At 37.9% G+C, this 26,898-nt stretch overlaps 1 protein-coding gene and 1 non-coding gene across 2 annotated transcripts in view; one reads left to right on the top strand and one right to left on the bottom strand.

Moving 5' to 3' along the window:
- The window catches only part of SATB2 (SATB homeobox 2), a 199,937-nt gene that overhangs the window by 154,847 nt on the left and 18,192 nt on the right, over positions 1-26,898 (bottom strand). The window contains exon 2 of the mRNA XM_049773254.1: positions 22,361-22,537. Coding sequence (XP_049629211.1) covers positions 22,361-22,537 — 177 coding nt within the window. The remainder of the gene's footprint in view (positions 1-22,360; positions 22,538-26,898) is intronic.
- Positions 16,951-17,057, top strand: LOC126010601 (U6 spliceosomal RNA). Its single transcript, XR_007496622.1, has one exon. It is a non-coding gene; the product is annotated as a U6 spliceosomal RNA (small nuclear RNA).

Below are 26,898 nucleotides of genomic sequence, written 5' to 3'. Positions count from 1 at the left end.
TACTCTTTCATTCAACAAACTAGAAATAAAAATCAAATTCAGAAATTCTCTCTCCATGTCTAACTAGAAGTCCTGCCAAGTTAGCTTTCTGATGTCTGCTCTCTGTAGACCCTGATTTCCCAAACAAGTTATGTCCAACAATGTTACTTCTTTGCCAATAACCAATCTCACTCTCACCCCTCCCTGTGCCCAACAATGTCCAAGTTCTTTACCAATAATCAAATCAATCTCTCTCTCCACTCTCTCCTCCCAGTCTCTTCTCTCTCCTCTCTCTCACGCTCCCAGAAGGTTTCCTCATTTTTTTCTGAGCAGTGTTGTGTCAAAAACAAAAAAACTGATTATTAACCTATTAGTCTAAGACTGACATAAATGACAAAGTCTCATAGACATGTAAAGATAGAGCACCACAATCAGAGATATTTGGCCTTTTCCCCTTCTTCCTATGCTTTCTTACTGCCTACAATTTAAATTACATGTTTAGAGATACAATAACGACTTTGAGGGGAAACAAAAGTAAAATTCTCAGGAGAATGCCAGGGCCAGGTTCCTGACAGAACTGTGGAGATTCTTAAGTGGGTCACCTACAGAAGGCAAACAACATGCCTTTTTGGTTAAGCCACTATTGTGGAGTTCCTGCTACATGTAGCTACTTGCAATCTTCACTGATTAATATCTAAGTCAGCCTCTTAATATGCATGGACACATTCCTAACACATCAATCCCCTGACTCCAAGTCTTCAGCCAAGAGACCACTAAATAAACCATTAGCGCTTTAGCCTGGCAGACAGTTTCTCTAAAGCAGATTCTTGATTCTTGATAGAGATAGAGACTGCACCCCAGCCAAACATAGCAGTTTGTCAACCCTCTCTCTTCCTCCCCTCTTTTTAATCCCTCAAAATTCTAAAGTCTTGTCAAGGCCCTTATCAGATCACAGCTCCCACATCAGCCTTTATAAATGGATTTCTCCCACCTTGGGAACTAATTGCCTCCTTGGAACTCTCAGTGCAGTTCTCTGTGCCCTTTTCAGTGTTTCTCTCCAAAAGAGGCTCCTGAGAGCAGGCATCATCTTGCTGTTGGTATGAAGAACTAATCCCGGCACCAGACCTGACACAGAGTAGATGATTAATATTCACTTCCTCAATTGCATTAATAAAAACTCCCTCCTCTCTTAATACAGCAATGACTGATCCCGGAAAGAGTTCATGCCAACACTCTAATGACTTAGGAGGGAAGCCTGTGTGACAGCAGGAGGGAGCTGAGATGCAGTTCAAACTGCTGTATTGTTTTGACACCAGAGCAAGTGATAATGGGCTGTTACTTGGTGTGTCAAAGCGCTCACTCACTCAAGAGGCTCATACCAGCCTCTCCTGCCTGTCACCAGCCATTTCCATTCCCAACACCATGTGGCTTCCCACTTTCCACAAGGAAGTTGATGGAGCTGGTCATTACTTTGCAGGGGAACACAAGCAAAACCAGCAGGTCCAGACAGGGATGGGGTCTCCCTTTGCTCCTGGCACACACTGTCTCTTCAGAACAATCCCTGTTTGTGAGAGGGTAAAGGTAAAAACCACAGACGCTCCACAGCAAAATTGTCCAGATTAGGTAAAAGCTAAGCCATAACAATCTTGAGGAGGCATTCTGTTCATATTGCAAGAAGTGTTGGGAATAATCAAAGAGACATCTACAGGATGAGAGACTGGCATTTCTGAATACCATTCTAGAAAAAAAAAAAAATCTGAATGACTAAAATAAGACCAAATGCCCAAACACTGACACATTTGAATTTAAGATCTGAAGTGAGAAACATGCTCTTCTTCATAGAGCAGGGTTATGACACATACCTTCTATATGTATGACCTTGGGCCCAATGAAAAATATTGCCTTCAGTAACAGAAGAGTTCTAAGCTTGTCATCTACTAAATTCTCAAATATATGTTCAAATAACTCTGCTCAAAGTTCATATATACATACATATGAATACTCGGAAAGAACACCAAGTCATCAAAATTAAGAATCTGAAAAAATAATCTTCGGCCACATGAATCAATTAAAGTAAAATATTATATTGAGTTTTTGCGGGGTTTTTTATTTCATTTTTTTTTTGTTTTTGTTTTTGATTTTTGTTTTTGAGACACACCAGCAGTGCTCAGGGGTTACTCCTGGCTTTGGGCTCAGAAATCGCTCCTGGCAGGCTTGGAAACCATCTGGGAGGGAACCCGAGACTGACCCAGGTCAGCCTTGCCCTCATACAAGGCAAATGTCCTACAACTATGCAATCACTCCAGCCCCATAGTATATTGTTTTTAACTGATTAGTCACTATACAAACTGTGATTTAAAACAACATTGCTTTCTGTTATATGAAGAAGACATGCTGACTAAAATACAACTGAAGGAACATAAATTAATATATTTGGATATTTGCATAGCAATGAGAACACAAGAGGTTAGCTATTTCAGACAAGTATTAGATAATTTCACCTCTGTGTGCAATGCAACACAATTATAACAGATGCATAAAGGCCGAAGCAACAATTGTGGTAGGGCATTTGCCTTGCATGCAGCCAATACAGGATGAATCCCAGTTTGAATCCCAAATCTCAGCATCCCATATGGTCCCTGGAGCCTGCCAGGAGCAATTTCTGAGCACGGAGCCAGGTGTAAGCCCTGATTGCCTCTGGCTGGGTGTAAAGGCCTCCTACCCCAAGGGGGAAAAAAAAAAAAAAACCAGATGCACAGTAAAACCAAAAGTCAAACCAGTAAATACTGACTAGTGAATATTGTCAGTATACACTGGTACATTTTCTAAGGATACCTGAGAAAAAAAGAGTGGAGGAAAAGGAGATGAGATTTGTAGAAAGTATTTAAATAAAATAAAGGCTAATGCTAATAAAGAAATACAGCCAATTCAGCCAGATTTTTAAGTTATGTATATTTGACAAAAAGATGAATATTTCATGAGAAATTTGTTTAAATGAATTAACATCTCAATCCTGAAAGGTTAAGCCCAGTGATGTCCAGGGTCCCCTCATTCCTTGAAGACCTTCCAAGTAGTACAGGTCTGCAGTGGCCGTAGAAACAGGATTAGAAGTTAGCACCTCCTGACTCCGCACATATCCTTTCTACTGTCCTTATGGAAGGAAGCCTTTGGGCTAGCCTCTGACCAGTGCCTCTCTCCAATGAAGGTCCAGCCCATCTATCTAGTCAGAGGTAGCACACTCACAGCTTACATTGCCAGTGCAGTGGCCAATGCTGTCTAAGTCACCAGCCTGGGCAGGGATGAGTACACAGGAAAAGTTAAAAATAGGACACTGGGCCCAGAAGGGAGGAGGCTCTAGAACTTGGCAGCTACCACAGAGTATTTGGCCAACAGAAGTGGGTATTTCTATTTTAGTGGGGGTTTTTTCCCAGTTATTTTCACAAAGGTGTGGTTCTATTATACCAAAGCGGGTTGTTTTGACTAAGATCAAATGAAATATATTTTGTGGGAAATCAATGAACATAAAAGATACACAACTTTTAAAAACACTACTTTATGAACCAATCTATAAATGGACAATTATCACAGAGAAAACCATCCACTAATAATTATATTTAACTTTGAGGCTTGCACCATGCAATTTTTAATACAGATTTACCTTCGTAATTATACTTTTCTTAAGAGTATTATTAGACTTCAGTTGGAAGTTCTGGTACTAAAATAAATACACACCAAAACAAAGTGGAACCACACAACTGCAAGAGAGTAGGAGAGAAGTTTCCAAATGGTGCATTTTTCTACAGGTCTATTTAATTAATCAATTTTTAAGAATAGACTATTGCTTGGGGGCGGGGGGGCTGAGCAGTGGCACAGCCTTAGGGCATTTGTCTTTCACACAGCTGACCCAGGATAAACCATGGCTTGATCCCCCACACACATCCCTTATGGTCCCCCATGATAGGAGCAATTTCTGAGCTCAGAGCCAGAATGACCCCTGAGCATCACCGGGTGTGGTCCAAAAACCAAAAACCAAAAAAAAAAAAAAAAAAAAAAAAAAAAAAGCAGGGATGGGAGAGACAGAAATGTTTTAAAGACAGGTGGAAAAAAAGGAAGAGTGAGAGTGGGAAAAGACTGAAAAGGTGAGGGGCGAGCCAATAAATTCAAAAAACAAAAAAGAAAACAAAAAAAAACTTGCTGTTTTGGAGTACCCCATTATTTCATTTCCTGCTGCTCCTTTTTACCAGCGCTTTGCACCATGCTGCAACATCCTTCAGAGTAACACGACAGCACCTGATAATGTCTTCAGTTCTTTAGTCACTTTTCCATCACTATTTGCTTTTTATTTTAAAAAGTCACGATTACTTAGCCCAGGTAAAATAACAGAAATAATAATAATAAAAATTAAAAAAGAAAAAAAACAGGCAGCAAAATAATGAAACTCAGATGTCAAGGTGCCTCAGGTGAGATGCTCCAGGAGGAAGAAATGAGCAGAAGGAACCATAATTCAAAGGTGATGTTCCATTCAAATTCTCCAGGATACAAATATCTACTGACAAAGCGTCCCCAGGGGGCAAACATTGACATTCCTTCCGCTCAAACAGCCCCAGATTTGCCACAGATTTGCTTTGTGTTAGTTCCCCAGTAGAACCACATCAGAATAAGATAAAAGACTGAAGATAAAAGATATGAACAACTAGCTTATGACAGCTGAGAAATATTCAGGTAAGAAAGGGGAAAAAGTCACCTGTTTTGTTTTCAACATTGCTGGGGCTGAAAATGTATAAAATAAGATGACTTCATGGCAGGGAAGTTGTAGTTGTACTTACCTAAGAACATGCTGAACATGCAAAATGCGCAGCACTAGATGAAAAGCACTAGCTAATTTGGTAGTAAAATCATCAGAGCAAATGTTAATGTTCATTTGTCATTAATAATAGTTCTTTTATTTGGGGGTTCTGAGCCACAATCAGCACTCCAGAACCACAAAGGCCATTCCTGGCTCTGTGCTCAAGTGTCGCTCCTAGTAGTATGAGGATGGGAGCGAGGCCTATGTGTTGAGGTCTGCAGCAGGCAAGACAAGTTCCTTACTCTGGGACTCTCTTCAGCCCCCATTATTTCATTTTGTTTTCAAAAAACTCAGTTTCCACCAAATGATTCTGAGAAAAAGTTTGATTGCCATGTAAGTATGTAGTAATTTTCGAAAAGATAAAGAGAAGCAATGAATATGTACAACAAAATATGTTGTACACAGAAATCAATTCTTCTTTAAATTGATGCAACGCTGTAAGATTTGACCAAAAGAGGGAGAAAAAGAGAGAGACAGAGAGACTATGACAGGATTTATTCTTCTTTTACTATAAGAAAACTTAAAGATTAAAAAAAAATAGCATTGCTAATTCATACCTAGTATCTCCAGATGAGAGGACTTGATAAATACAGGACACAAAAAATAGAAAAGTCACATATTATATCTGATTTCTGTATTGCAAATACTAGTAATAACAATGATCATTACAATACCATCTAACACAACATAGTTTTGACCCTCTGAAAAATATTTTACATGGATTATTTAATTTGTTCTCTAACAATTCTAAGAGGGAAAGATTATTGTCTACCCTGTTTAAACTGAAGCAAAACCACAGAGCTGGGAAGGGGGGGGGAACACAGTACTGAGTCACCACATTCGAATAGTGTGTTCTTAGTAAAGACAAGACTGAGAAAACAAAATTAGATCTAGGCTCCAGTCTGTCCAGTCTGTTTCACCACAGAGAGCTCTCAGCATATCTGATGATTCTTTGGTTTTCTGGACTACATCAGTGCTCAGAGCTTAGTCCTGGCTTTGTGCTCAAGGATCATGCTTGCTGAGACTTGGGGACCATATGGGATGATGGAAATAGAACCCAAATCGGCCACATGCAAAATGTACCCTACCTGAGAGACTATTTCTCCAGCCCAGCAGATCCTATGATTAAATGAGCGAAGCTACCATGATCAACTGTTAAGCAAGAACAATTGCTAAGCCTTTCTTAAAGAATCAAGAAAGAGTCATTAGCCATTTATGGTCCATGTTAGAAGTTTAAAAGCAAGACTTTATCGGTAACTTTTACTTTTAAACCTTTCTGTGGGGAGCACATGCTATGCAGCAAGAAGAAGTCTTCTGCCCAGTCAGTGGCAACACCTGGTACCCCATCACTGTAAGAAGTGTCACACACAACACACACACACATACCCCACACACAGAGCTTAGAGAAAGAAACCCCAGAGAAACATCAACTGTAGTTGGCCCCTAAAAAAACCAAACTAAATTCTTCACCTGACCTACTTCTAATCCTCACAACATTGTAGAACAGTCTTATTAGTTGAATTTTTGTTGAATAAAATCAAACATGACTGGATAACCATTTTTAACTGACTCTTTCTTAGACTTAACAGAAAACATTCCTGAAAAGGAGTTCATAAAGCAGCTGATGCCCAGAATCCATTCAATAAAATAACACCTGCCATTTGAACGCATCATCAGGCTGGAATCAGATGTAAAATACCACATTCCACCTCAGGAATTTGATTTTGTCTTTGATCCCAAGACACAGTCTCTGCTACTGTTCTGGTTCACCTGATGCAAAGGGGACTGAGGTGAGTGGCATTAGCAGGCTCATGAAACCCATCACTGCCCTGTAAAGCTAACACTACTGATTCATCACTGGCAGTCAAGCTCTCTCAGCCCTCCCTCCACAGAAGCCATGTTTATTTTCCTGGAATTCCCAAGACTACAAACAAAACCATCATGGTCCCATACATCTTACAGGCTTTTGAAAATGAAAGAAAAACAGTAGTTGTGATCTTCAGGGGACTTTTAGGGCCTTATAGAGTTCTTAAATTCACAATATCGAAATTTTGAGTTGTAGCCTTCTACCAGCAGAGCTCTGCAAAACACAACATAATCTAGTTGAGCAGAGAAAAAGTACTTGTAGCCTAGTCTTACTCTGACTAAATGTCTTATATTTCAGAAAACTACTAAATGCATTAAGAATCCCCAGGTGTCTTGAAAAAAAGTCCCTTGTCCCACACAAGATTAAACAAGGACACCTTCCTGGTGTACACTAATGCTAAAACAGGTCAATTAGAAAGATATGTCTGCACTCAGTGACATTCAAAGTGCAACCTGGGCTTTGCCTGACAGGGTCTCTTTAAAAAAATAAACAAACAAACAAAAAAACATGTAGTGGTGTAGGTTGTATATCACCCCAGAATGCCCATGTGAAAGTAGTGCCTCCTGGGAACCTATCCTGTCTTATCAGAGCACACTCAGCTGCTCCATCCCCCACAAATGGCACTTGGAATGAAAACACTGCCATAGATCTTGATTTGTCAGAGAACAAATCAGTTTTATCTGTTCATTTGGTGGTTTAGTGTCATAGGTATTTTAGACAACATAATTTATAAGTCCTCATGCAATTATATGTGAAATTAAATCATCTCACTTTTCCAGAAGCATCAAAATATTTCAGACTAAGTACAATGAATGCACTTGCAATGTTTTTGAAGTTCGCTTCCTCCAAACTACTCACAGAAGGAAAAGAAAAAAAGGAAGAAGCCTTTTAATTAGACTAGTTGTATGTCAGGCCTTCCAGAGGTTTGAATTTTTAATCTTAATGATACCCCATCAATACAATGGCTAATAATGGCTAAGCACATTGATTAATATATAGCATTTAAGTTGTGAAAATCTGAATTCTAGCTATACCCCTAATTTGCCACATGCCCTGGGGTTAACTCACTTAAATCTCTAGATACCTTAGTTTCCTCAGCAGTTATTGTAACTAATTGCTTCTATGCCACACAGTTTGTCAGCATGAAATGCTTACATGTTACATTCTTATAACAGTGTTGAACACACAGTCAGCTAGGGCTGGGTTTACTATCATTTCAGTTAGCAACATTCTTTCATAACAAACAAACATGCATGAAAATGTAACTAGACTATGATTTATTAAATAATGCCAGGGTGGTCCCATGGCAGATAAGAGAAAACAAATCCTATCAGTGGGTCTTTGAGTAATAAACTTAAAAAAAAAAAAGCAAAATTTATAAAGATAAATAACACCTTAGTCTCTGGAAAAACATCACCCTTCCAAGAGGATTCATTACCCAATTTACAACAAAGTTGGGCCTATTCTCTTTTTACATCCCAGGCTAAATATCTACCTAGAATCTTAAATTTATGATCTTATCATTACTTACAATAAGCAATTGTGTTGGTCTGGCGAAGGTATTGGTGTTAGAACACTGAATCTCAAATCATGAATAAATCTGTGACTTTGTAATTCATGGTAATTAAAAAAAAAGTAAGAATTGATGCTGGGGTGATAGATAGTATAGAAAAGGCACTTGCCTTTCACACAGTTGACAGGGGTTTAGTCCCAAGTCCACCTGGAGTAATTTCTGAATTCAGAGCCAGGAATCATCCCTGAGTAAAACCAGGTATGGCCCCCGTACAAAAAAAAAAAATTAATAAATAAATTACGATTTTTTAGAAAGGAAAAAAAAGGAAACCATAAACAAGTATATTTTAAAATCCACTGAGGGTACAAGTTAAAAAAGAGGGACCAGCAGCAAAATTACAATTTAATGTTCTATGTAACTTATCTCATTTATATACTTATATACATATGGTAAAAGGTTAATTTGGTAGTCTTGATCATGAGCACATTTTAATAGAAAATCTGATATTTGTTTATCCTGAAATAAAAAAGACTATTAAGAAAATGCCAATAAACTGAATTGATTAATGCAATATCTATTAAGAAAACCTACATATTTACTGAAGTGATTCATTCCCTGTATCCAGGGACCACTACATAACTTCACAGGTAGAAAAGTGTCCATCCCTTTTGAGATGCCAGCTGACTGACTCCAAGAAAGTACCACGGAAGGGAGAGAGACCAGAGAGACCTGGGAAAGGGGACAGGGTGGGAAGGCACAGACACACATAAGTCCATTGAGGTGAGGTCTGGGGGATTCTAACTTCTAACACCTGCTTAACCACAAGGATAACTAAGAAGTGGAGCCCATTGGAGAATTTTGAAGTAAGAGACACAGAGAGAAGCTCATTTCAAAAAAAAAAAAAAAAAAAAGTCAAATCCTAAAGCCAGTAGAAACCACCACCATCAGGGATTACAACTCACTGGCCCTGCAAGCAAGGAGCTTTCATCATCAGCCTAATAAATCCTCAACCTCCTCTGATATAGGGGGTTGTTTTCAATCTATTCAATCCTAGAGAAAACACTCCCAAAGACTTTCCCCCATTGACTCTTTCATAAAATCTCCATCCTTCTCTACAGAGCAAAAACCAGAGGCTGAAAAATAGACAAACTGTCATCAGTTATTAATTCCTGGGCCAAGGGACATCTTTTACACAGGACTGTCATTGTGAAACTAGTAAGCACTCAGTAACTAATCCACACAATGCTGCATATGTGTTTTTTTAAAGAGGAGAGAGACCAAAATGTGGGTAAGAACATGACTATTATAAAAACAAAATATGAAATCAATTAACCAAAGTTTCCTGAATGACACAATGTCTTTTTTACTTAAAAAATCTTGACTCTTAACCACAAGACAGAGGTAAGAAAGAAAAAGCAGATCTGTGCCTTGTTTTTAAAATATTGACCTTTCATCTACAATGAGTCAAGTGAGAACTTAATTTTCAAAGGATACCTTTATTCTTGAATATGTTGCTATCAGATATGAGTTTGCAGAGTATGTACTACCAAATATAGTTTCTACTCATAAATTCTTCTAAATAATCAACAAAAATTAATATTTCATCTGTTAATTTTTTTAAAAATTCTAAATAATCAAAAATTTAATATTTCATCTGTTACTTTTTAAAAATTCACTATTGTGTAGTACAAATAAAGAATATTATACATCATAAAATCAAACAAAAACTTCATGTGAAATCACTGTAGATCTGTTCTCAACTGTGTAAAAGGCTTTAACTACAACTCCCTATGTTTATATGTTTATCTACATAGTTCAATGTTATCTATATTTATGTATTAGTAATTGATTCATGGGGATATTTTACTTTTTACTTGCTCTGCATTTTTTTAATTTTCTAAAATTAATATCCCCTAATCATTTTAAAATATTTTACAAAAGCACTATATAGATTTATAAGGATGTCAGCTATACATAAGTGAGAGCACATAAAATTTCCTAAAATGTAACCCAATTAAACAAGTTCAATTATTACTGAAATTCAAAGCAAGTTTCCCACTAACCTTAAAAATATATGTTTATTCAGTTATCAATTCCAAATTGTCAAGCCTTAATTTACGCCCGTAAGATATAATTAGCATTAGCTCAAACTCTAAACTAAATTGACAAACTGAGAAAGTAATGCCACCAAATGGGATACTAGTTTAGGATGCATTCTTTGGAGCTCCAAAAGACAAGAACAAATGACAAGAACAGCCCAAAATTCAATTCTAGCTAACTAGCTTAGTCCTCGAAAGTCTAAATTTCCCAAAACCTCCATTCTAGATGCGATGAAGAAAACAGAAAATAACATAGAATGTTAGCTTTTACCTTTTTAATAGGTATTTATTTGTTGACTTGATTACCTTCCCTAAGAAACCTAAGGATCTTTCAGGAACACTGTATATAAGGGTACATTGTATGTGTAGTTCCGGGGTATCCCAATGCCTACAATCACATTTGGCGTATAATTAGGGCTTAATAAATATTTATCAAATGAAGAAAATGATGCAGTGCTAGAGAACCAGCTAACAACATATCATCATCTTTTAAAAGTTTCTTTGTCATTTTCTTTCCACATTCTATTCCACAATATGGAAATAGTAAAAGTTAACTACATTTTTCCTCAATGGTTCTCAAAATACTATGATCATAATAAAGTGCTTCCATTCCAAACATTTATTATTTACTAAAATAGGACTCTTTGAAAAAAAATCTCTCCTCATCTCCCTGACCTGCCTCTTTCGAACAATAAAGAACCTGACATCTGAACTGTTGATTCTCATTGGGTTCTGAGAATATATTCTCAAGAACAACCATCTAAAGATGGGAAAACCTAGTCAGGGTTTTTGATCAAGGCCAAGTTTTGCCCTTTTCGTGGAGTTCCCAGGATGGTGGGCCCAACTTTCATCTGGGGTTTACTGGCCTTGCTGAGTCAAGTTTTGGAGAGTCTGGGTGCAACTATGTAAAGAGCTTTCAAGCATCCCACAAAGCCTAAAACTTCTAAAACTAAAGAATGAATATGTACCACCCTGGGTGGCCAAACTAAAAAAACTGCAAGGAGCCTTGGGCATTTAGCCCATTGCAGCCTTTTTCAACCCTAGTAGCCAAGTAGTTAAACAGATTTCCTATTCTCTCATATGGATGGTTCTTCAAACCAAAGAGTGGTCCATAGATAAGAGTAGTACCCTTGCAGTGGGGCAAGCACTAGGGTGTTTACCTTGTGTGGGCTGACCGAGGAAGAACCTCGGTTTGATACCCCAGAGTTCCATATGGTCCCCCAAGCCAGGAGCGATTTCTGAATGCATAGCCAGGAGTAACCTCTCAGCATCATTGGGTGTGGCCCAAAAAGGAAAAAAAAAGAGTAGTAACCCTGAATTTTCCCCTTTGACACATAAATAATCTTATCAATTACTGCTTTTAAGTACGCAAACAGCAAGTGCTAGGATCTTAAGGTAAGATTTTTAGAGTACTGGACACAACCTTCAAACTAAACATTGCTTTTCAAAACACGGGACTTTAAATAAACAATCATCAGTGTCATGGGACACATATCTGGCAGCTCAGAAGCCAAACCTAAGTTGCTCCTGCATGACCAAAGGGCAAGCTTTTCATCCATGCCTCCCCCAGCTACCTCTAAGCCTGGCCTCTAGCTCCCTGAGGATACGAGAGGTTGAATATATCAAGGTTCACCTGCCATGGTACCTAAATAAGCAAGTAATTGCTCATACACTGATACTGTTAGAATCTAAGATTTACAATTAACTGTAAGCTAAATTTTGATGTTAGAATATGGTGTACCTTTAGAGATAATATTGCTTTGGCTTCTGTACTCTGCTTGCTTGTGGATGTTAACGACTGTAAACCTGGCTTTGCTGTAAACCTAAGTGCAGCCATGACAGGCTTCAGTTTTAATATATAAAAACTAGGCCCAGTAATGAACACCCAGTTCCTGGAACCAACCCTAGGGGTAAATGCCAGGAAATACATCCATACAAGGCTAAAAAGCAGCTGACAGACGGCCATATAGCAAATGTCCCCTGAGTTTTCTGCAATGGATAGATAGCCAGATGAAACTGCATCTTAGATCTGAAGATGCCTGATTATCCCTTAATGAGCTGATAGCCAACCATAACCATCTGTCTGATGCTACATTTGAACTACAACCAATCCTAGTCCAATCTTGTACTAAGGACCAATAATTTTAAATGACCCTCATGTGAGTCATATCTATATATCTATACTTTAAATAACATGTATATCTAAAAGTATAAGCAGCTAAAAGGTAGGCAGAGTTCTGTGACAGTCATCTGGAAGGATGTGTTATTGAGGGCCAGAGCAACAACCCAGCAGGCAAGGTGGTTGACTTGCATGATGCTGTCTGGCATTAGAACCCAACATGCCATAAGGGACCCAGAGCATGCCAAGTTTGATCCCTGAGTACAGAGTGCTCAGGACTCAGTAAGCTATGAGTATTTTAGGTTCCGCTGTGTAGATGAATGTTCACACACATATGTGTGCATGCATGTATGCATGCATACACACACACACAGACACACACACAACTCTATCTAGTAAAGGAGGAAATAATTCTGGGGCCTAAAGATTTGTGCCAGCTGAGGTTTTACCTTCTGACCTGTCTAGCTCTAATAAGGGTCCCACACATGGTGCCCAGCAATTTCGGTAATTTTTTTCCTCTCTTTATCAGCCCTTTCTCAGTCCTCCTTTGAGAGTTTTGGTAACCTTTTTTTTTTTTTTTAAGAAGATCGTTTTTTTTTTTTAAGTTTGCTTCAAGTTTTCTAACATTTCTAAATATGCACCTTGTTTCAACATTGCCCTTAAAAAAAAACAAAAACATAATGTCTCCCAAACACAAGTGTTTAATTAAAGAAGAAAGAGTAGGACAAAAAGAAAGCTAAAGAAAGAAACCAAGAAAGCAAGAAAAGGCAAGAGACGATGTTAAATCTTTCTAATAAGAACAATATCAGCAGATAAAGCTAAGAGTTTAAGACAATCTGTGTCTTTGCCCAATCCTTCCTTTTAAGAAAGTGGAATTTTTCTAAAATTTTCTTTCCAAAGCTATAACTGAGATTACCAGTTGATTATTTCAAATCATAATACATTAGACATTGATAGGGTTAAAATTTCAATTAAATTGAACAAAGCAAAAATATAAGAAGTAAAACACCAAGTTTAAGTTTTAGAAAGCAATTTTTAAGAATAATGAGATGAAAAAAAAGAATAATGAGATGAGAAAACTGACTTAGGCTTCAGTTCATGAGACATCGGCCATTCACCCCCAAACCTTGGATCCCATCCTTGGAACCAGCACCAGCACCAGGGATCAAACTTCTTCCAAGAAGGCCCAATGCTATCCTGGCACTGACTTATTCCAGGGTAAGTTCATATGACACCCTGAAAACATGTAAATAGCAACAACTTGCTTTGAGGGCGGGTTTTCATGCCATGCCACCTAATAGTGAAATGAAACCAGAATATGCTCCATGACACCCTGACTTTGATATAGGATCTGTGCAAAAATCAAGATCTCTAATTATAGAAACTTGACGATGATAACCATGATTGAAGAGAACTTTTCCTGAGACCATGAAGACAGACTTTTCGTTAGACAACTCAGTATGCCCGAAGTCTGTAGTTGGTCTTAAGGCAGGATGTTCATGGGGAGGGGCACACTGTTTTTAAGCCAAATGTTTTTCCTTTCTAAATTTTCCCCAATTTTTGATGTGCCTATGTAAATCCCCCCTCCCCATTTTTTAAAGCTTATAGATAGGGGCTCCTGCTTTTTTCATAAAACCTTGAGACACAAATACTTTGTTTTACCTCATATTTCTGCATTTTTCTATAAAATTAAAAAGGGGTAAATAAAAGAAAGGATGGGGGTCAGGGGCCGAGTTATCTCAGGTGCATTGTTGGAAATATAAAAATGACAGAACTAAAAATCCAAGCCAAAGTCAGCAACAATAGAATCAAGAGACCCAAACTATAACAATCTAAACTTAAATTGGATCTATTATACTGGCAAGCCAGAGAACAAAGGGTGGTGGTATAGGATGGACTCTGGGAACATTGGTGGAGAAAGGGTGACACTGGTGGTGCAACTGGCCCTGATTCATTGTATGTCTGAAACTCAACTATGAAGAACTTTATAAATCACAATGGTTCCAATAAAATTAAATTTAGAAAACAGAATTAAACAAGATTGGAAATCATAGAACAAAGTCTTAAGAGACACCTCTATTGGGCCCCAACAACAACAGAGCAGGTAACAAGTTTGCTTTGGATGCAGCTAATCTTGGTTCAAACCCCAGTATCCACAATATTCTCTACAATACAATGCCTTTAAGCACACTGACAAACTATCTCCAAGTTTTAGAAACTACAGTGATATTACAAAGGTACCTCTAGGTCCTGTCAGGAGTAATTCCTAAGTACTATTGGGTGTGGCCCAAAAGCTAGACAAAGAAAAAGAAAGGGAGAGAGAGAAAAGAGAGGGAAGAGAGGGGGAGAGGAGAGAGAGAGAGAGAGAGAGAGAGAGAGAGAGAGAGAGAGAGAGTCAATTAGCTGCTATATCAGAAATTCACATGGTTGTGGATTTGAGTAAACATCCACAAAGAAAAAGAAACTATAAAATAACTAGGAAAATTTTAACCTTAAGGCTGGATATTTATTGATATGAAGGAAATATTTTTCTTGAGATGTTGCACTGTGGTTATATTTTAAGAGGTTTCTTATAACTGACCTTTAGAAAATATTTATAGATAAAATAAGTAGTCTGAAATGTGCTGAAAAATGTTATTGGCAAAGGAAAATGAATTAAGTGAAGAAAGAAAAGAAACAAGATTGACCTCAATGATCCAGGGAATGTATTCAGTAGTATATGAGATACTATGTTCTCTGCTTTTATGTTTCATGTTTCCATTTTAGCAAAAACTTTAATAGTGCAGTCATTGCTAAGTAATTAAAACTAAAAGTACATTAATTTCTAATGATAAAATCTATTTTGAAAGTAGGCATATGCAAAGACCTTTTCCCCACAATAAGATGTCTGGAAGATCTACTAATAAAACATAAAATATCCTAAAAGTATAAAATAAATAATAAGCTTTGTATTTTATAGAACATTCTTTAAAACTATTTTATAAAAGTGACTTTAGATCATGTTTTTAACCTTACTCTTTGTTTTATTATTACTTACTCTTATCTTTGTTTCTAATTCCTAAACTGAATATATTATCTATGACACAATACCTTTAAACACACTGACAAACTATCTCCAAGTTTGAGGAACCGGAGTGAAAGTACAAAGGCACATGACAAGTGTTCAATCCCCAGCAATCCAGGTGGTCCTTTGAGCCCAGGAGAGACTCCTAAGCACAAAACCAGGAGTGATCCCTGAGCATCACTGGGTGTGGGCCCCCCTATCAAAGCAAACAATATCTCTAAGTTTTGATCAGAGGAATTTGAATCCCAAAAGTCCCATATATAAACTATTTTAAAACAACTATCTCTTTCTCCTGATTCAGCAAAATATAGAATGCTTTACTACCATAAGCATAGTCAGAATATCATTGACAATGGAATAGTGACAGGGAATAATCTGGATATTGTGGTATTTGGTCAAGAAGGAGTCAAGATATATGTCACTTGTGAAACAAAAAATTTCTAACTCATGATGGAAACTCACCTCATAGTAATTTATACAGGAGAAGGTATTAATCCTGGATAGTCTTATTTGAGTCTTATAAAACTGTTTTTTTTTATAAATATAAAAGTGTTTTGATTTGATCAACAATTTATTGTATAAAATCATTTGTGCTTCATATCATTTTGTTATTATAGGAACAAAGCATTAAAGGAAAAATCTATTCCTCAAGAGGAATAAATAACTCAGCCAACATCAATTAATGGCTAACACAAGAGTCATCTTTATATTCTGAAGAAGTAGGTAGGACTTTGAGAGCAAATAAAGAAACTATGCAACACAAATCAACATCAATGGTAGGTCAGTTTAAAATATGGACACAATGGAGCTAAAGGGATAGTAAGGTGGGTAGTGAGCTTACCTCACATGTGGTAGACCTGAGTCCAGTACTACAACACACACAGTCCTCAAAGCTCCACCAGGAGTGATCTTGAGCACAGAGCCAGGAGGAAGACCTGAGCATAGCTCAAAATGCCCTTTCCCCAAAAAATAAAATAAAAAGAGAAAGAATATAAAATAGATGACAATATATAAAGGAGGCAAGTAAATAGCTGTTCTACTATTAATAGCTGAAGTCAAGGAAGACTTCCCTAATTTTTATTTTTTATTTTTTTTTTTGGTTTGTGGGTCACGCGCGGCAGTGCTCAGGGGTAACTCCTGGCTCTGCACTTAGAAGTTGCTCCTGGCTGGCTTGGGGGACCACATGGGATGCTGGAATTTGAACCACCATCCTGGGTCGGCTGCATGCCAGGCAAATGCCATACCACTATGCTATCGTTCTGGCCCCTGACTTCCCCAAATTTTAACTCAGATTTCTCAACTTATCATCTTACAACTGCTAAAAGAAATTTTTAACATTTTTCAGAAGCAAATGAACATCTAGTTTATAAATTAGTACCAAACCTGGAAACAAGTTTATGTATATTTTTATTCTTTAATATTCATAGTATATAGTAATTCTGAGCTATCGTAAGTCAACTATGGTGCTCGCTTTGGCAGCACATATACTAAAATTGGAACAATACAGAGAAGATTAGCATGACCCCTGTGCAAGGATGACATGCAAATTCGTGAAGCGTTCCATATTAAAAAAAAAAAAGTCAACTATGAATTCACATAAAACTACAAAAACTATGTTCTATGAGACCAAGATCTTTTATTTCTTTTTTTTTTTAATTCTTTTTCCCCATTATTTCACAATAATAGACACATGGTAGGTTTTTACCACTGGTAAATTAATGAATTTGAAGATCAGAATTGCCAAAGATCATTCTTTGGCAACTGGGTGCTAAAAGGAGATAAAGATGTATGCATGATACCCCTTCAGTAACAATATTCTAAACCTCAGTGTCTAAAAGAAATAAAAAAGGTAAAAGAGAGCAAAAGAGAGAGAGAGAGTTTAAATAAAGTAAATCTTTTTAAAAAAGAATTCTCTTGGCCTCATAAAAAAGAATTGCATAGGAGCCGGAGCAGTGGCGCAAGTGGTAAGGCATCTGCCTTGTCTGTGCTAGTCTAGGAAGGACCACAGTTCGATCCCCCAGCATCCCATATGGTTCCCCAAACCAGGAGTGATTTCTGAGCACATAGCCAGGAGTAACCCCTGAGCATCACCTGGTGTGTCCCAAAAACCAAAACCAAACAAACAAACAAAAATCCTAGAATTCTGTGAATTCTGTTTTATGCTTTGTGGATGTGATGGTGGGAGGGGAGGGAGAGGGAGAAGAAGAGGAAGAAAGGGAGGAGAGAGGGAGAAGGAGAGAGAGGGAGAGGGAGAGGGAGAGGGAGAGGGAGAAAGAGAGAGAGAGAGAGAGAGAGGAAGGGACAGAGAGGGGGAGAAAGAGAGAGAGGGAGGGAGAGAGGGAGGGAGAGAGAGAGGGAGGGAGAGAGGGAGGGAGAGAGAGAGGGAGAGAGAGAGAGAGAGAGAGAGAGAGAGAGAGAGAGAGAGAGAGAGATGGTAGGAAATGAATAAACCCAACCACAATTTGGGGATTGTTTGGGGTGTTTTATTTGTGTTTCTTTGTGTGATTTCTGGGCCACTCCCAGCATTGCTCAGCAATCAGTCCTGGTGGTCCACAGGGCACCATATGTGATGCCAGGAATGGAACCCTACTCACTGTACGTTTCAGTTTTATTTTATTTTTAATAAAATTTGTCCAAGAAACCTAGAAAAAAAATCCTCCATATTTTTCATCATGAATAATATCTAATTTATAATCATTAACACACAATTATTAAAGTTTTCATTATCAAATATTTAACTAGGTTTCACCGCTATAAATTTAGTAAACATCCCATCCCAAACTTTCTACATTATGTATTAAGTAAAGGGAAAGGATAAAATAAGAATTGTCTCCTAAGTGAATGATATCTCCCAGTGATCCTGCTCAGCATAGGGCAATTCTGTGGCTAAAGATTCAGCAGCTGGAAGGTGACTCACTCATAGGAGTTCTGATGTCAGTTCTTCCATCCAGTGGTCCTGGCCACTTGAAAAAATACAGCCTCCCCTCTTTACTTGCCTCTGTTTTTGCCTCAGTTTTCTCATTTATAAAATTTAAGCAAAAGGTACTTTAAAATAGTTACTGTGAGAATTAAGTGAGTGACGAGTGGTAAAGCCTTTAAGAGTAGTACTATTAAAACCAGTAAGTAGCTAGGTATGCAGTTCAATAAAATGGGTGAAAGGGCTTCTCATGCAATTGATTCCAATTCGGACCCTAGCACTTAGTTCAACCAGCAGTAGACCCTGAGCATTGACAGGAGAGGCCCCAAGTCCCCCTAAATAAATAAACTAGTTTAGGACTGCATAAATTTAATTATGATAGCATAAGTCACAAAAATTATAACAAAGCTCTTGAACCTCTAACTTTTATATACCCAACATAACCAGCCTGAAAGAACTTTTTATTGTCTAAATTGTCCATTTTAAAATCCAAGGACTGACCTCTGAGGGCAGAGTCAGAAGTAACTCCTGAGCACTACAGGGTGTGATCCCCCCCAAAAATTAATAAATACATAAAATAAAATCCACATAATTTTTTTCAATGTCTAAAAGTAGAAGTAGAAGATACCAATTCACAAACTATATTAAATGTGTAGACTAAGGAAATAGTGTTAGTATTGACTACTACCAAAACCCACTGTAAATGCTGTCTGAAATAACTATACTTAATCAGTAGAATAAAGAGCTGACCACCTGGTGAGCCCAAGGACTAAATCAAAAGCCTTAGGGAAAGCACTGAAAAGGATTACAAGGAAGGAAGTGATGAATCTAAGCCAGGGACCAGGGAATTACTGTGTAGCAACAAGCTTAATACTCTGTTTCTAAAAGTCTAGATCTGATTCCTGAACAAGGCCTCCTTTCCACCCTTTAAAGGAAAGGTGCAGTTCTTTAGCCCCTAAACAATGCTTCTGGGTGGGGGAGAGCTGACAACTGCATTTTTGTATATGTAAGAGAGCAAGCCAGGGATATCCTGCATCTGATGTACTTGAGAATCACAGAAAAATACAGATACATGTACTGAACACTGGAGTTGGCCTTAGAAGCAGAGCAGTTCAGACTCAATCATCTCAGGTCCCAACATCTTATTTCAAACTCAAAAAAAAAGTCACCTTTAAAATAGGAAGAAGGAGCTTGGATTACTTGAAATCCATTTTACTAGAATTTGTATTATCCTGAAATGCAAATAGTTTTTATTAAGAAGCTCTCTTCAGCTTGCCTGAAAGAAATTACCTCTCAGGAAGCAAAATAAAGAAGCTGATTATTCTTATAGTCTTTTCACTAGCACCTGTTTAGCAATCTGAAATAAGAGCATTGCTAATACTATTTTTCTTTTATGGAAAAAATCTAAATACCATTCCAGTTCAATACCAGCGTCCTTTTCTGGTCAGATCCAAATCCAAGTCTTCTATCAAAAAACTATTTTTTTCAAAGAGGCCCTAGGAAACTGCCGACCCAACAGCTCCTCGGCTGGGCCTAATTTTCCAAGCAGAAGAGGCCCAAAATCTGTTTCTCTGGTGAAAATGGGTTTGGCTGTAAAGTCACTCTAGAGCTTCCTCTTTTAGATGAAACTATCTACTCACAGAGTAAACAAAACAAACAAAGCCCTTAGACTCAGAGCGCCTGGGGCCCAGAGCAGGTAGTCATTGGTTTGCTTCATTTCCTTTTCTAGTTGTCTTGGCTCTGTAGTTTGTCCAGCACATGAACAACCTGTCTCAGCATGCATTCTGTTGGGTCTACAATAAACACAGGCCAAACAGTCAATGTTCAATAATCTGAACGACAACAAGGATCTAATACACTCATTGAAAAATAAACAAGTCTAAGTTTTTCCATTTACACAAAAGGGAGATCAACAGCCTAATTTAAAACAAAATAAGACAATCCCCCCCCCCCCGTTTTTTCATTTTGTTCTATGAGATTAGAGCACAACACACAGAGATAAAAATCTTTGCTCAGCTACAAAATAAAGCATTATCTGTGATCTAGAGTCCCATTGGATTCAACCTGTTAAAAGTATAATATGTAGCATTTTTTTCTAACCAGGACTTTCAAAAACACTTTGGCAAAGCAAATATTCACTTTGATTTTCCTACAGTTTCATCCTTCCCAATATGGGGAACCTATTTCTGGCTGATGCAACTCACCTTGGTGAGTAGAATGCTCAGGCAGCATCACGGAACGGAGCAGTGTGTGACTCCTGGGTGCAAATTTCCTGAGAGTCCCTTCCCTGAGCATGTGCCAGGAATCAAATCTTGGCCACTTAATCCTGTGTGCTCCGCATGTGGGCTCTCGCACGGTGAGCAGCCGCGCTAACGGAGATGGATAGCCCTGTCAGACAGGAAGCTGGCACACCAGGATGCACGCAGTGGGAGACTATGACCTCTACATTCAGAGAAAAATATCCCTAAAATGGCATGAAAAGTTGATGGGGAGGAGTGAGAGGGGGCTCTTTTATTGCAAGTCGAACCCTAGCGTGAAATCAAAGCCAGGGTGCCTGGTAGGCAATTTGCTCGGGATCAAATCTTGACTCCCTCACACAAGAAGGAAAGGCACTGGGGGAAGACAGGAATCCTCCTTTATCATGCTGCTCTGAAAGCCGCAAACTCTCCTATTCCGCTGCAGTCCTGCACACAGGCTGGCTGGGGACTCACAGCCATTGGCAGGTGCTTGGACCCACAATCATCCATTCCTGTCACCTGTCCTAGGCAAACAGTCAGGACCCTATGCATTCAGAGGGCTGCTTTCTTGGTTAGAATCACTAGTAATTCAAAAAGCTTAAGCAATGATGTGCTTACTCACATCAGGGTCAAGAGAGAGCTTGAAAATTTAAATGCCATGTCTTCGGTTCTGTCTACACTGCTTAAGCTCCCAAAGTTTCCTTACCTAAATAAAACAGGAGGCTGTACCTGATACATATTAGGAATATCACGAAGAGGTACAGAATAAAGGAGTGAAAATCTTGGGCATTTATCCCAAAATTAAATAAAAAAGGAATAAAGGGAGCTTCATATAAATACATTATAGAAAAGTAATAATTATACATTTACATATAAAGCATGACCTGGAATTCACATGTCTCTCACCTTTAGTCCTAATTATTGTCATAATATACATAGTTCAGTCATTTAACTACTGCCATTGCAGCTGATAAAGATAATTCTATTGTATGCCAATTTTTTTTCCACTCTTCAAGGTATTTTTGTTGCTATTTGTCTAGTCGGTTTTCTGGCATGAAAGAACAATGACTGTGCTGCAGAATGGAGCAACGCAAGCTCACAGTGGGCCCTAGTGTTGAGTGATACATTATTTTTAGTGGTGCAGTTTCAATAGTTGATTACATAGGTTAAAAACAATTGGTCACAAAGGCACTGAGCTTTTATGTTTGCTTGCTTTTGATTATTTGTAAACAGGCTATATATCAAACTATAGAAGTTTTTAATAGCTATAAAAAATCTCTTTTTCATGTTTAACCAAAACTCTAATTTTCAAGTGCTTAAGTTTTGTGTAGTTCACAGCCATCAAATAAATTTGAAAACTGAACACTTATAAATGATGTGTTAAGCTCTGGAGAAGTTGGGTTTGTCAAGTATCTGTTATTGATCTCTGAGAATGCCAATTTGGGGTGGAAGAGAAAATAAGCTATCAAAAGCAAACAAACAAAAGACCTGCGCTGTCACCCTGAAAACAAGTTGATTTGGGCATCCTCAAAGATGCCAGTAAAACAATCCCAAAGCAACCAGCTAACAAGCCTCTGCAGGAAACACTGCAGTCAACTTAGAGGAAGCTACTCCATAACCATTCTCCTCTTCCTCTGGAGTAGGATTTCTGGGAACAATTTCTACAGCCAGAGACAGAGGGGGAACACGGGGAGGAGAGGGGGAGATGCATGTCACTACCTTGGGCCTGAGCCGCCGAGCTGTGGGAGTAACCCAGGGCCAGCAGCGCGGTCTCCACCAGCTGGCTAAAAAGCACGTCTTTCCGAACCAGGACAAATTCAGCATGTTCTTCTCTGTTGTCATATTCCAGAGAGCCATCCAACTGCTCCACCACGCAGAAGACAGGAATCATCAAACCTATGGGGACAAAATCCAAGAGCAAAAAAACACAAATATTACAAAGCAAATCTCCGTCACCAAGATGAGAAGGGAAGAGACAGTTATAAAAGTCACTCATCTGTGACTGACAGTGGTTCTGATCAAACAAGCCTCTGAGCTGGCCTAATGGGGAAACTGTGTGGCTTTATTCCTCCTCCATTATGGCCCACAGTATTAGCAGAAGCCCTCAGACTCCGGTTAGGAAAGTGGAGGACAACAATCCTCAGAGCTCGATTCACAGCCAGCAAAATGTGGAGGCCTGTATGGCCTTTTATCTCTTCCCTCCACCCCTTCCTGCCCCATCAATAATATTCTGCTGTACCGGTTATTATATAAGCCCTAGAAGAAGCAGATTGGATCTGCTTTGTTCAGGAAACGTATTTTAAAAGTTTATAGGCATAAGATACATAAAGTGGAGGCACATTTGACTTTGTGGTGTGAGTTACAACATGAATATGTACGACAGGGACAATAAGAATTTAATGAACCTTAGTAAATAGCTCCTCAACTAACCTAAAAATGCTCTGCACACGAAAGTCTTAACTGACACTTCACTTACATAAAATAAACAACAAATACAAAACTTTGTCCTTTCAAAAGCTATTTTGTTATACATTAACACCAATTATCACTGGGAAGGGAATATTTTCCTTGTGTTTCGGAGAAAAGAAGCAAGCTAAAGAATAAAGCAAATTAGTCTAGTTGAAAATCTGTTGAAATCTGTTGTCACTGAAATATTTCTCTGCTTTGTATCTAAGTGTGAAAAGCTAAAAAATGTTTAATTCGCCAAAGATTTTTTATAGACTGTTTTTCATTTAAAAAAAAAGTCATACAGGCATTTAAATTAAACATAGCCAAGGCGTAAGATCAAAGTTTTACCGACATACAGACAAGTAATAAACATGGACTCTGCCCTATGAAATACACACAAATTGGTATAGTACTGAATAAGAATCTGTCTGAGTCTTCTCTTTGCACAAGAAAAATCAGAAGAGTGAGTTAATAAAGAGTGAACAGGCTGAGGAAAGAAGAGAAGGGCTGGATGGCCCTTGTGAAGACACCTAGTAATAAAAATAAAAAATTAAAAATTAAAAAAGGGAAAACTGCCTCTTACACAAAATGAAGTTTTTCTAGAAACCCCTGTTTCCTGGATGGCTTCTAGCTGTCTGATTCATTCCGTTCTGAAAAGCAGAGGGTGGGAGCAGACACTGCAAACTACCCTGTCACAGATTTTAGATTTTTGTTCTAAAGATAATAAAATGGTGCAACTAGTTCCCATGTGCTAATTATTATTATTAAAGATAATAAGTATTGGGTGTAATTATTAAATATCATCATTATTAACAATAATAACACTCATTAAGAACTGCTATCATTTTAAGATCATGGTAATTATTATTAAGCCTACACAACAATCTCCCAAGTCATACATACCAGACCCAGAACAACTATTGACTCAATATTCACAATGAAGACAACACAGCATGATTATTATTGGTGCCAAATATATTATCCCTGGTACAGATTTATGGAGAACATGGCATAAGAGGAGAATGCAAACTTACTCTAGCTATGAGATAATTTTCTTACCACGACCAGTATATAAGCAAATGCTTATATATTTATGCCATTTTCCCAAGTGTATACAAGCCATGTCGTGAACAAGAGATATTCTATGTCTTCCAAAATATCTCTCTAATCATTTACTTATTCAAATTTTATTTTCTGAACACCTAGTGTGTGCTGGGGCTCCAGGGATACAAATGAGAGCAAACCTGACCCAGCTTCTACCCACAGTGAAGCTGAAGTGACATAAGAATTTTCCTAGGTGAGCATAATGGTCTTTATAGGAGACCCACTCAGAAGAGTCCTTACCAGCAGGGGATAGGCCTCATTTAGACCTTTTAAGTCTTCCATACTGGTATATAATCTTTGTCCAGGGAAGCAGACTGCTTTCTGTTTCTAATGGTTTAAGTATATGAGTGCCATAAGCTACTTCACCTCTAATATCTATGTGTACATAAGTTTGAATGCTGAAAATCCATGTGCAGTTCCTAATGTCAACATCTGAGTGTCACACATCTGGGAATCATAGATAAGACCTTTAAATAAATCCAGTTACTCCAAAGCGATCATATATCCATTACTTATGACTCATAAATCATTTTCAAGTCTATGGTCAACTGAAAAACCAGAAGACCTTATTAATTTCTTTCAAACAAACAATGTAAGGAGTTAGATATGAATTGCAATATTAAAGCATGGGGGGTCCATACCATACTGAACTTAAAGTTTCAAAGTATCAATTACAGAAATATTTTCTAAACATTTTTGTTTAGTGATTGAAAGCAGTTATTTGATATGACAGCAATGAACTCCTTAGGGTCCAAAAGCAAGGACCTATCTTTCACATACAGGTTATTTCTTTTTTTTTGGGGGGGGGTCACACCCAACAGCGCTCAGGGGTTACTCCTGGCTCTATGCTCAGAAATCGCTCCTGGCAGGCTCGGGGGACCAAATGGGATGCAGGGATTTGAACCATGGACCTTCTGATTGCAAGGCCTTACCTCTATGCTATCTATCTGAACCCCACTATAGGTTATTTCTATAACCTACAAAATAAATTATTTTAAAGTCTTACTTATAAAATAAAGCCCTAGGTTCCCCCAAGTATTGTAATAATAGAATTCATTCTGAATATAGCACAGCTATAGGATACCAAAAAGCATCAAAAACAGGTTTCACTCAATACTAGGATAAAGTAACTTTTGGCTAAGATTTGATCAAGCTAAAGACAATTAAGAAAATCTTACAATGAAATACATTTTACAAAAAAAGAAAGAAAGAAAAATGGAGAAAAAATAGGTGTATCTACTAAATAAAAAATAAGACAAACTACAACAACCAAAAGTATTACTGTGGTTAAGTACCAGGGGGAATATAATTAAGATAAAAACTTATAAAGTCTTCAAACACACACACACACACACACACACACACACACACAAAATCTGCTGTAGAGAGAGTGCTCACTGGGCTGAAGTACACAGATGCTTGGCATGCTTGGAGTCTAGGTTTGACCCCTGGCACCAGAGATTCCTCCAAGAACCTCCAACAATGGCCCACACACACTGAAATAAAAATCCCTAGCACCACCAGCTTTGTCCCCTCAATTTTTTTAAAGAACCTTGAGAGAAGAAATCTATGAAAGGATGAGTAGAGGAGAAGACACAAACATGCACACACACTCATGCACATATGCATATACATTCTCTATCCATTGGATCCTATAACTCTTCCCAAATATACACATACATACATACACACACACACACACACACACACACACCACAAATTTAAAATGAAAAGAACAAAAAGTTTGAATAAAGCAGCCATGTAAAAGTGATATTAATTGGCAGCAAAATTTAGCAACAAACTAAAAGGAAAAATCTCTTGTTTGGGAACCTCAAGTTTAGGATATTCATTTTCTTTTATTGGAACACAAACCCATTTCCAGATCACCAAGTAGAGAACTTTGAACCTTTTGATTATAAGCCTCACTAAGCCTTTTACAATTGTGGGAGGTAAGCAGGCAGTTTAATCTAGGGGACAGAAACAAAGCCCCGCCCATTTGCTAAAAATTAAGAGTTGTTCTGGTAATTGGGATAAATGGCCAGTTCTGTTGTCATCTTGTCACTGAGGCAAGAGAAGGGAATCTCTGCTAGAAAAAAATAATAATAAATGCAATTTCCCAACTGTCATTAGCTGTGATGCCCGAACAGTCATTTTCATTAGTACATTATTTCTGAGGAAGTGTGACTAATTATAGAGCTAACCTGCTCATCACAGCCACAGCCTGCTCGCATACCACAGGAGAAGGCAGGGACAGATGTCTAGATACGGTGGTGACAAACCAGAGTCACACAACTTGTGGGTCAAATGCTGTTTCTGTCGCCACTCTCTTATGGGAGTGATGAGTGATTTATTTGACTTCTCTGTGGCTTAAATTCCTTCTATCTAAAACGCAATAATATCTGCACACAGAGTTGTTGTAAAGATTAAAGCAGCATCATATATTTAAGTTATCTGACAGATAGCTCTCAAATGACACCTCGTTCTCTTTTATCCAAATCAGTCTTAGTATCAGTGTAAAGAAGGGAAAACATCGACCAGAACTGTCAATACTCATGTTACTTTCTAAAAGACATTTCTTTGAAGGAAAGTGATCATAATCATCAGAATGGCTTAGTTATACAAGATGCAAATAATAAAGACTTAAAATGTTCAATGTTCCCCAGAAGCAAAGGGTCAAAGTATTAAAAGCATAATACTCAGACGTT

This window comes from Suncus etruscus, chromosome 5 (genome assembly GCF_024139225.1).
Source record: "Suncus etruscus isolate mSunEtr1 chromosome 5, mSunEtr1.pri.cur, whole genome shotgun sequence".
Classification (NCBI taxonomy): Eukaryota; Metazoa; Chordata; class Mammalia; order Eulipotyphla; family Soricidae; genus Suncus; species Suncus etruscus.
Note: the sequence above shows the minus strand (reverse complement) of the source record. Positions and strands in the feature narration are given on the sequence as shown.